This window comes from Ranitomeya imitator, chromosome 7 (assembly GCF_032444005.1).
Source record: "Ranitomeya imitator isolate aRanImi1 chromosome 7, aRanImi1.pri, whole genome shotgun sequence".
Lineage (NCBI taxonomy): Eukaryota > Metazoa > Chordata > Amphibia > Anura > Dendrobatidae > Ranitomeya > Ranitomeya imitator.
Genome location: NC_091288.1, coordinates 142,634,940 through 142,647,536, shown reverse-complemented (window position 1 = coordinate 142,647,536; position 12,597 = coordinate 142,634,940). Strand labels below are relative to the sequence as shown.

The 12,597-nt window shown below is 43.0% G+C and overlaps 1 protein-coding gene across 1 annotated transcript in view; it reads left to right on the top strand.

Annotated features, from left to right (window-relative positions):
• MOB4 (MOB family member 4, phocein) overlaps positions 1-12,190 on the top strand; it is a 184,005-nt gene extending 171,815 nt beyond the window's left edge. The window contains exon 8 of the mRNA XM_069733869.1: positions 10,020-12,190. Coding sequence (XP_069589970.1) covers positions 10,020-10,151 — 132 coding nt within the window. The 3' untranslated portion in view covers positions 10,152-12,190. The remainder of the gene's footprint in view (positions 1-10,019) is intronic.
• The last annotated feature ends 407 nt before the right edge of the window (positions 12,191-12,597 follow it).

Genomic DNA, 12,597 nt, shown 5'->3' with positions numbered 1-12,597 from the left:
TAGGGTTTTGAGGACGACTCCTCCATGGGCTGGCTGGGCATGAGGCCTGCAGATGCCCCGGATGCCCACAACCATAACACCTGCGCTATGCTACTTCCTCTCCTCGTCGTATTCCAGAAAACGCATTAGAAGCAACTGGAGGCACATTTACACGGGTATCAGCATGAGGTGGTGGCTTAGAGGAACAGGGAACAATAGGGACAGAAGAACAGGGGCCACCGGTGTTGTGGAGCTGGTAGGCCTCTCTCCATCCTCAACAGAACCCTCCACTGAGGCTTGATGGTGAGAGCCTTATCAGCTAGAGCTGCAGCTTCCTCCACAGTGGCTGGTCTCCTCTCACGCACCCATTCCCGGATCTCAGCAGGGCACTTGAAGTAAAAGTGCTCTTTTAGGATAACCTGGAGGAAGGTCTCCCAGGTTAAGGCCTCCTCTCCCTCCAGCCAGCGATGACATATTTCTTTGAGTCTGTGGGCATACATCTTGAAAGACACTTCCTCATCACAGGCTAAAGTACGGAACTGAGTCCTGTAAGTGTCTGGGGTAACAGCATAATGTTCTATAATAGTCCGTTTAATCTCCGCATACTCACAGTTCCCCTGAGGGTCCATAGCTCTATAGGCTGCGACCGCTCCACCCTCTAAGAGCTCCACCAGATGTCGGACTCTGTCCCTTTCCGGGACTTCCATTAATCGACACTGATGCTCAAAGTCCTGGAAGAAGCCCTCAATGTCGCCTGCAGCCTCATTAAAGGGCTTGAAGTCTTTGCGGGACACTCTGGGGAGTTCCCTCATGGTGGGTGCTGGGGTTAGAGTCTGTCTGGATCTTCTAGCTGCTTCCAAAGCGATCTGCCTCTCCAGCAATGCCATCTCCTGAGCTCTGTCCTCGGCTCTGTGAATGGCCTCCCTCTCCTCGGCTCTGTGAATAGCCTCCCTCTCCCTCTCCTGAGCTCTGTGAATGGCCTCCCTCTTATCGTCTATGGTGGCCTCTTCTCCCAGCAATGCCAACTCCTCCTCGTACCACACAACCCACTGACTTTTTTGGGTATTTACCTCCGGCTGCAGTCTTTCCTCCATTTGTTGTGAGGATCCTTCCTCAGCGTCATCTTGCAGGCGAACTCCTTCCAAAGCCTCAATAAGCTGCTCCTTGGAGAGTCCCATAAAACGGATTCCTACTTCACGGGCCTTTGATTGTAGGCTCCCCAAAGTCCAGTTCTTGTACTCTGCGGTGTTGGTTCCCGATGTTGGGCCATTGTCCTCCATTCCTTCTGCTCTGATCCCACTGCTGCCACCAGTTTGTGATGGGGTGTACGGCAGAGCAAGAAGGGACAACAGGCCGAGGGATGATTCAACAGATTTATTATCAAGAACGCTGGAACAACACATGCAGGTAGATCTACAGAGTCCACAATTAGTCCAACGGAACAGATTCGGGGGCACCTCCCGATAATCCTTGTGCCAGCTAACAAAGCAATAGTCCACACGAGTCCAAGGGATCCCAAAACAATCTCGCGAACGACGAGATATGTCCTCGGCTCAAGTCTCGCCCCGTTCGCTTCCGCAGTCCCAGATGGGCGTGGGGTCTTGCCTCAGCTAAGAATCCCCACTCCTTCTCCTTCAAGGATCAACTCACATCTGATCTCAAAATAAGAATGGATTGTCTGAGCTCCTGGGATCTGCCCATGAAGGGGGGTAGGGGTCACACCTTCTATTCAATGGTTGGGTACACTACAAGATTCTAGACTGGTGGGCTCCAAGTAGTCTATGTAGTATGTACATATGACTAGCCACCTGCTGTGAGGAAGAATGGCTATTCTTTCACTAGTGATGTTCACAAAGCTTAATTACATTATAGCTTAGGGCTGCAAGTATTGGGGGAAGGAGACATATTGTTACAGGTGAACTCCCAGCACAAGAAAATACATAAATTACAGCTAATAGAAACCAGAGAACCGTTACATACATCAAATGGCATATTATTCAAATACAGGACAGGGCAAAAGTACATATCATGACAACGTGGACATGCACATTCTAGAATACCCGATGCGTTAGAATCGGGCCACCATCTAGTTAAATATACTTTGTCACGAAAAAACAATCTCAAAATCACTGGAATTTGTTGAAGTATTCCAGAGTTATTACCACATAAAGTGAGACTGGTCAGTTTTTTCAAAATTTGGCTCTGTCACTCCTCCAGACGTAGAGGATGCCCCCTTGTCCCTGTCTCAGGTCTATGATTGAAAAGATCATCAGAAAGGTCTTTGTACTGTCCCCTCATATACATTCAGATAAGATCACCCCTTAGCCTTCGTTTTTCCAAACTAAATAGCCCCAAGTGTAATAACCTATCTTGGTATTGCAGACCCCCCAGTCCTCTAATAACCTTGGTCGCTCTTCTCTGCACCCGCTCTAGTTCAGCTATGTCTTTCTTATACACCGGAGACCAGAACTGTGCACAGTATTCTAAGTGTGGTAGAACTAGTGACTTGTATAGAGGTAAAATTATGTTCTCCTCATGAGCATCTATGCCTCTCTTAATGCATCCCATTATTTTATTTGCCTTTGTAGCAGCTGCCTGACACTGGCCACTAAATGTGAGTTTGTCATCCACCCATATACCCAGGCCTTTTTCATTGACGGTTTTGCCCAGAGTTTTAGAATTAAGCACAGTTATACATCTTATTACTTCTACCCAAGTGCATGACCTTACATTTATCCCCATTAAAGCTCATTTGCCATTTATAATAATAATAATCTTTATTTTTATATAGCGCTAACATATTCCGCAGCGCTTTACAGGTTGCACACATTATCGTCGCTGTCCCTGATGGGGCTCACAATCTAAATTCCCTATCAGTATGTCTTTGGAATGTGGGAGGAAACCGGAGTACCCGGAGGAAACCCACGCAAACACGGAGAGAACATACAAACTCTTTGCAGATGTTGTCCAGGGTGGGATTAGAACCCAGGACTCCAGCGCTGCAAGGCTGCTGTGCTAACCACTGCGCCACCGTGCTCAGCCCAAGCTTCTAGTTTACATAAATCATCCTGTAATATAAAATTGTCCTTCTCTGTTTTGATTACCCTGCAGGGTTTAGTGTCATCTGCAAATATTGAAATTCTGCTCTGTATGCCCCCTACAAGGTCATTAATAAATATTAAAAAGAGGGCCCAATACTGACCCCTGTGGTACCCTACTGCTAACTGCGACCCAGTCAGAGTGTGCTCCATTAATAACCACCCTTTGTTTCCTATCCCTGAGCCAGCTCTCAACCCACTTACACATATTTTCCCTATCCCCATTATTCTTACGGAAAAGTCCATATACACTACGTCCACTGGGTTCCCTTGGTCCAATCCTAAACTCACCTCTTCATAGAAATTGATCAGATTAGTCTGACAGGAACGGTGCCTAGTAAACCCATGTTGATATTGGGTCATGAGGTTATTCCTCTTCAGATACTCCAGTATAGCATCCCTTAGAATACACTCCAGGATTTTACCCACAGTAGAGGTTAAGCTTGCTGGTTCACAATATGAACCAAGCACAGGAGAAATGCATGTTCTATCAAAGGGACTAACATTCTGTCCTACAAAACAGCTTGATAGGGCTCAGTTTTGTAGTGATATCGAGGAATTCTTCCGCAGATTGCGACACAAAGAATTCTTTCATAACCATGCAGATATCACATCACAAGACAATGTGACCGACAAAGCAAAAAGAAAAAGAGGACAAACTGGACCCCCCAACCTGGGCACAACCAAACGCTGGATCACTACATTGACTGTTTCCGTAAAAAAGTTAAATCTGACGTTTTGGACAGACACCATAAAGTACCACAAAATATCACTATGGAGGAAAGAAAAGCCATACAAGCCTTAAGAGACAATAACAATATCGTCATCAAACAGCTGACAAATGAGGAGCTGTAGTCATCATGAATACAACAGAGTACATCCAGTAAGCAAACAGACGACTCTTGGATATAAAATACTACACTCCACTTCAGTGAGATCCGACCAAAAAATACACAGAGGAACCAACACATATCATCAATGGATTTGATTCCACTTCATCCTCACTGCTGGAATTAATACAAGACAATCCCCAAACAGGTACCTTCTACATGTTGCCTAAAATACAAAAATAAGGTAATCCTGGGAGGCCTATCATCTCTGGTATTGAGACTTTAACTGAGAATATCTCAGGTTGGGTGGAGAACATTCTGAAACCCTTGGTGAGGCGCACACCCAGCTATATCCAGGACACCACGGATATTCTTTGCAAATTGTCAGCGCTGGGCCCACTTCCAGTGGACACAATACTAGCCACCATGTATGTAGAGTCTCTCTATTCCAACATTCCTCATGAGGATGGAATTGCAGCATGCAAATATTTCTTTCAAAAGAACAATCCAGCCACAGAACCAACACTGCAATTTATCAGGTTTGTGCTCCATCACAATTATTTTTCTTTTGGGAACATTTTATACCAACAGTGTATGGGCAGCGCCATGGGAAGCAAAATGTCCCCACATATGGGTATGTGTCCACGTTCAGGATTGCATCAGGATTTGGTCAGGATTTTATGTCAGTATTTGTAAGCCAAAACCAGGAGTGGAACAATTAGAGGAAAAGTATAATAGAAACATATGCACCACTTCTGTATTTATCAGCCATTCCTGGTTTTGTCTTACAAATACTGACATCAAATCCTGACCAAATCCTGATGCAATCCTGAACGTGGACACATACCCTTATTCTGTTAAACCTTTTGCATACTTCTGCTACATTGATGATCTGCTAATAATATGGACAGGCTCAAAAGATGATCTACTCACCTTCCACAATAACTTCAACAAGTACCACCCAATTATCAAGCTCTCCCTCAACGTTTCAAAGACCCAAATACATTTTCTGGACATGACCATGTACATCAAGGACAATGCCATACAGACATCCATTTACCACAAGCCCACCGGACGTCCAGCTCATCTTAGATGGAACAGCTTTCATCCAATACACACAAAAAATCCATCATCTACAGTCAAGTTCTGAGGTATATATTCGGATCTGTTCAGACAGCAAAGACAGGGAACTACAGCTGCGATCACTGAGGAATACATTCCTACAACAAGGATACCATCCACTGGTAATAGATGAGCAGATCCACATGGCTACAAGGATCCCAAGAAACAGCCTCCTGGATTACAAACTGGGAGAGGATAACAACAGAGTAGCTCTTGTGGTCACATTCAACCTCCACATGAGCATCCTAAGGGAAATTGGTGCTGATCTCCAACCTATATTCCATAGAGATCACAAATTGAAAGACATATTCCCAGAACTACCACTTCTCTCCTATAAACAGCCCCCTAACTTAAGGAATCTGCTTGTCAGAAGTGTCCTCTCGTCACCATCAGTGACTGGCACATTCCCCTGTAACAATAAAACATGCAAAACGTGTACCCACATATTACCAACAGATATAGTCCGTGTACCAAACACAAATCAGGACTATAAGGTCATCGGCTCCTTTTCTTGTACATCCTCCAACGTGGTGTACATGATACAATGTACAAGGTGCCCTGGAGGTATCTATATTGGGGAAACTATGAAAAGACTACAAACTAGGATGAATCTACACAGACACACAATCAGGAATGAAATGGACACACCGGTGGGAAAACATTTCTCTGGACCTGGACACAGTATGACAGATTTAAAAGTCTTAATACTAAAAGGTAATTTTAAGGACCACAGGGAAAGAAAAATTTGGGAATACAAACTAATGAATATGTTTAATTCGTTGACACTAGGACTCAATTCAACACCTGGATTTATGAGTCACTACATGGATACAATTCACCCCTCCACCTGACGGACTCCAGATAACTTAAGGTACTGTCACACTAGACGATATCGCTAGCGATCCGTGACGTTGCAGCGTCCTCGCTAGCGATATCGTCCAGTGTGACAGGCAGCAACGATCAGGCCCCTGCTGTGCTGTCGCTGGTCGGGGAAGAAAGTCCAGAACTTTATTTGGTCGCTGGACTCCCCGCAGACATCGCTGAATCGGCGTGTGTGACACCGATTCAGCGATGTCTTCACTGGTAACCAGGGTAAACATCGGGTAACTAAGCGCAGGGCCGCGCTTAGTAACCCGATGTTTACCCTGGTTACCAGCGTAAAAAAACAAACAGTACATACTTACATTCAGCTGTCTGTCCCTTGCCGTCTGGTTCCTGCACTGACTGCTGGCCGTAAAGTGAAAGCAGAGCACAGCCACAGCGGTGAGTCACCGCTGTGTGACTCACTGCTGTGCTGTGCTGTGCTTTCACTTTCACTTTACGGCCAGCAGTCAGTGCAGGAACCAGACGGCAAGGGACAGACAGCTGAATGTAAGTATGTACTGTTTGTTTTTTTACGCTGGTAACCAGGGTAAACATCGGGTTACTAAGCGCGGCCCTACGCTTAGTTACCCGATGTTTACCCTGGTTACCGGGGACCTCGGGATCGTTGGTCGCTGGAGAGCGGTCTGTGTGACAGCTCTCCAGCGACCAAACAGCGACGCTGCAGCGATCCGGATCGTTGTCGGTATCGCTGCAGCGTCGCTAAGTGTGAAGGTACCTTAAGAACATTATTCCCACTGCCTCTCCATTTGTAAGAAAATGCCCAATTTGATTACCTTGGCTAATCTGTGGACTCATCAAACTTCCCACCCCCTAACAAATGTCCTGCTGTACTATTCTTTAAATGTGCTTTTTTCTTATTAATCTATCTGTAATCTTGCCTGAAGAAGGAGCCACTGTGCTCTGAAAGCTTGCAAACATATTATTTTCTGGTTAGCCAATAAAGGTATCACTCCTAGAATACTTCTGTCATCATTGGGCAGAAAAATATTCACAAAATTTTTCTGGCTAACACGGTACCACAATACAATTTGTACATCATGAAGGATACATGAAAACTTATTATTTTCTGATCACTATTCCCCAAGTGACCCCCAACCCTTATATTTCATATGCGGTCTGGCCTGTTGTTTAATATTAGGTCTAGCAGTGCCCCCCTTCTTGTCGGGTCCTGAACTAGAATCTGGTTAACCCTTCTAACTTCCTAACAAAAAAAAAGTGTCAAAAATTGTGCTGATTTCGTGTGATCACTCCCTGATTTAAGGGCATACAAATGAAAAGTTAGAAAATTGTGACATTTTCAAAGTCTTCGCCAAATTTCTGATATTTTCACAAATGGAAATTGTATTGAACAAATTTTACTACTGTAATGAAGTACAGTATGTCACGAGAAAGCAGTCTCCGAATCTGTGGGATCCGTTGAAGCGACACTGGTCAGAATTGAAAAAGTAGGACTTGGTCAAGAAGGTGAAAATAGGCTTTGGGGTAAAGGGGTTAAAAACGGTATTTAAATCTCTATGGTCTCCCACTGCTTCTTATATTTTTGGCAGTGCACATTTACCTCCACCTTTCTCCAGGTTCCATGTAATTCTTTTCTCAATGGCATAGGGAAAAGGGATTGATTGACATTGGATTATCCTGCCTGAACTACTGTAACGCTCTATTAAACGTCCTCCCCCTCCCTCGATTTTTCCCTCTTCAGTCTATCCTTTAATGCAGCAGCCAGGGTCATCCATCTGGCTAATCTGTACTCTGACACGTCCGCTCTTCGCCAGTCATTACACTGGCTGCCCATTCATTATAAGATCCAATTCATACTGCTTGTTCTCACCCACAAAGCTCTCCACAGTATGGCACCCCCCTACATCTCCTCCCTCATTTCTGTTTATCGGCCTAACCGCTCGTTATGCTCTGCAAACTATTTTTGACAAACCTCTGCACTAATCTCGCTCCAAGACTTTTCCCGCGTTGCGCCAATCCTCTGGAATGCCCTACCCAAAGAATTAGGACTTTCCACAATTTGCACAGTTGTAGGCGCTACCTCAAAACACATCTGTGCAGAGCGGCCTATCATGTTCCCTAATCAGTCATTTTATGTGTAAGGCATTGAAATACTTGCAGCCGCACGCCCCATTCCTGAGTGCCGGCGGCAGTGCCGGGACTTGATGTTAGACTCGCATTGAACTCGCAAGTGTGACCTTGGCCTAAGTGTGTATATAACCCATTCAATATCTGAGAATAACCCTCCATCAAACTCCACCGCACCCAATAGCACCACAAATACTGGCTGGTGAGCAGCTCATGCAGCCTTTATCTATCCCCCACTCCCTCAAGATGGCTGGACCATCATTGTAAATACTCACCTGTACTTTGTGTCTCCCCCACCTCATTGTAGATTGTAAGCTCTTATGAGCAGGGTTGTCTTGTTTTGCTTTAACTATTGTATTAACTCTTATTGTTACTTATGACTGTTATGTATGAACTGTTAAACTGTAAAGAACTGCGGAATATAATAAAGATTTATTATTATTTATATCAAGATCTACAAAAAACAAGTTTCAGGTCTCCCAAAATGTAAAAAATAAATACATATTAGCCATTTAAAATGTAAAAAGAACCTACATATTCTATCCGAAACCCCATAATTATACTGACCTGGAGAATCCTGTTGAATGTTGTAAAAACGAAACCCAAAAGTGGCCGAATTTTTTTTTATTTTACACCACCAATTTTTTTTTTAATGTGTACTGTATATACTAGAGTATAAGCCGACCCCCCTAATTTTGCAACAAAAAACTGGGAAAACTTATTGACTCGAGTATAAGCCTAGGGTGGAAAATGCAGCAGCTACCGGTAAATGTCAAAAATAAAAATAGGTACCAATAAAAGTAAAATTAATTGAGACATCAGTAGGTTAAGTGTTTTTGAATATCTATATTGAATCAGGAACCCCATATAATGCTCCATACTGTTCATTATGGCCCCATAAGATGCTCCATACAAAATAGGCCCCATATAATGCTCCACACAGTTCGTTATGGCCCCATAAGATGCTCCATATACTAATATGCCCCATATAATGCTCCTTTCTGTTCTTTATGGCCCCATAGATGCTCCATGCAGTTCTTTATGGCCCCATAGATGCTCCATATAATGCTCCATGCATTTCTTTATGGCCCCATAGAAGCTCCATATAATGCTCCATGCAGTTCTTTATGGCCCCATAGACGCTCCATATAGCATTGTGCCACATGTAATGCTGCTGCTGCACTAAAAAAAAAAAAAATGACATACTCGCCTCTCGTCGCTGCCCGCTGCTCCTCAGCGTCCCGTCTCTCCGCACTGACTGTTCAGGCAGAGGGCGGCGCGCACACTCACTAATATGTCATCGCGCCCTCTGACCTGAACAGTCACTGCAGAGGACGCGGAAGACGGGGCGGCAGTGGAACGCGGAAAGGTGAATATGACATACTCGCCTGCTCCCAGCGCTCCTGACGCCATCCCTGCATGTCCCACATCTCCGGGAGCGGCAGCTTCTTCTTATAGTGAGCGGTCACGTGGTACCGCTCATTCATTACAGTAATGGGAGTGGAGTCCATATTCATAACTTTAATGAGCGGTACCAGTGACCGCTGAACAGGGGAAGAAGCTGCAGCGCCCAAAGACCGTGGGACATGCGGGGACCGCACCAGGAGCAGGTGAGTATTTGACAGGCGTCGCTCCCCCTCACCTGCCGACCCCCCCCCCCTGCCTTCCATGACTCGAGTATAAGCCGAGAGGGGCACTTAAAGCCCATTTTTTGGGGCTGAAAATCTCGGTTTATACTCGAGTATATACGGTAATTCATACTGTTCCCACAAAAATAAATCTTTATATGGCTACTTTTGCATTATCAATTAGCAGCTTTACTTTACAAAATGCAGAGACCGAGGACAGAGACATTTTGAAATTTTGAACTGGGCAGTACTGAATTGAAGTCAAAATATAATGCTCGATCGAGCAATTACCTACATATAACATTGAGTTAAATTGAACTGTGATGTTTTATTTTTTTATTATTTTTAAAGCATGATATTCTAATGGTTTTGCTCTTTTTATTTTTTTGCAGAATGAAACTTTCTTGTGCCATCGTTTCACCAAATTTGTTATGAAGTACAATTTGATGTCCAAAGATAATCTAATTGTTCCCATCTTGGAGGAAGAAGTTCAAAGACTGGTTGCTGGAGAAAGTGAAGCATAATTCCATGTGTAATATTCATTATGATTTTCTACATTTTGAAAATTAAATGGTTTTATTTTATAGAGGTTGTCTCATGAACAAAAGTGTTGTATAATTAAAAATGAAGATTTTCACAATTGGGTGTTTCTTTTTTTAAATGTTGCTTTTCAGATATAAACTAATAATGTTGCCACTGTTGTATCCTGTGTAAGGCTTGTCTGATCTTGTAGAGGTGCTTTATCTGCTGGTCAGCACATTTTTTGTATTATTCCATCACAATGAGCGAGGAAAGGTAAGTGAATTTTCCCTACTGATGCTGCTGGCAGGGGACATGTTTTTTTGCTCCTCTCTGCCTGTTCCTTTCATCTAAGTAGTGATGGTATTGTATGTGTTAGGCTACGTTCACACTAGCGTTGTGCGCCGCTGCGTCGGCGACGCGACGCACAACGCACCGAAAAACGCGTGCAAACGCACGCAAAAACGCTGCGTTTTTCGACGCGTGCGTCGTTTTTTGACAAATCGGACGCAAGAAAAATGCAACTTGTTGCGTTTTCTTGGTCCGACGCTAGCGTCAAAAAAGACGCACGTGTCGGAAAATGCAACAAGCAAAAACGCATGCGTCCCCCATGTTAAACATAGGGGCGCATGACGCGTGCGTCGCCGCTGCGTCGCCCGACGCTAGCGCGACGCACACTAGCCGAACGCTAGTGTGAATGTAGCCTTATAGCCAAGGACCTCTGGACTCTGCTCCATAAACTACACAAGTGCATAAGTACATATAACCTGTTTTAGTTTGTGATTGTCTACTGAGCTCTCCTGCTGGGTTTGACTTATGGAAGCCAGTTTAAAGGTCCTCTGATGTCTGATAATGTAGATGAGCAGGAAGGATTAAAAGGGAAAAAAAGAGTTTAGTACTGTTAGCCAGGTAAAAAAAAATGCTCGCAGTGTGAAAAACAAGATATCCTCGTAGTTATGATAACTTTTTAATGGCTAACAAAAATAAAATAATCTTTAGAGACATCTTAGTTCTCTTCCCCAGACATGGTATAACAAAGTTTCTGCAGAAACACAAATATATGCACAAAATAAAAAAAAAACAGGCATGATATAATAAATACACATTTAAATAAACAAATTGAGCTCATAGAATGAATTCTTAATTGGATTAGATTAGTGGTGTGAAAGTTTTATGGTCCCAATATCCAGTTAAGATCAGAGGCCTGTGCCCTCACTGTCTCTGCAGCACATTTCTCAGATTCTGCAATAAGGCATAAAGCAGGAAGGAGTAACAAATAGAATATCCTGTGCCAGCATCATCAGTACACAATATTCACTTGCGTCAGATCAATTCACACAGTACGAGCCGGCTAGTAGCTAAAGGGCCTATACGTGACCAGACGCAAGTCTTACACAAAATACAGTAGGGGCAGCATTATCCGTTTATCTGCACAGCAACACTTTATTAATGTATCCAATTGTCAAAGCGCCTAATTTTCCATTATTTATTGGACAGTGCTTTTGTACATGTGACAATCTCTTTAATGCAGAGGAAATTAGTTTTGGGAAAACTTGGCTTCAAATTACAAAGATTTGATTGCATTTTAGACCTTTAGCATGTATGGCTATAATAGCTCATTTTGTTCAATATAGTGTTTGTATATATTGTGCACAACCAATTTTAGATGCAGATCTCTTAATTGTGTTACCCACGGAGTAGAACAAATATTTTCATCTACTTAGCCAATGCAATAAAACTTAATCCAGAGTGATAGCCTGTGTAAAAGGCTATTAAATGTACCTCAAGGCACAGGTTCTAAAAGCATACCTAGATTAGGTTCTTATAGCAATCAAGTAAGTTTTTAATGATTGTATTGATCTGTGTTGCTGTTAAGTTTTGGGGATACTTTACATTCTCTTTTAAATTACACAAAGTAGATTTGTATTTGCATTACATGGTTGTATAACAATTGTGCATTATATGCAACACAATTTGAGTTTGCTGTTGTAAAATTTTATGAAAAGTTGAAAACTTCTCCATTAAAGTATTTCATTGCAAGAAATTTGTTAAATTGAATTTTTAATTTAATATATCTAATGAAGTTTAATTATACATTTATGACTTATTTTTCTAAGGAAGGGTTCAGATCAGTATATTTTTGGTTAGTGTGTAGTATGATTAGTGGTAGTTAATGCTGGTTCATATGAGCAATTTTCCATATTCTTTATAGAAAAATTGGCAGATTTTAGTGTAAATTTTTTTATTTTCGTGGATAAGTGTTGGCCTTACAGGCGCTGTCTGCAGATGTAATGTGTGCCCACGATTAGGAAGTAGCAGTGTTTTAGATGCAGTGTATTTTCGCTGCCTCCAAAACGTTGCATTCTCTTCACGCAGGTGAATCCGCATGTGTGCACTGAACCATGCGGATTTACATCCAATAAATTCTATTGTGAAAACTTCTGTTGCTAG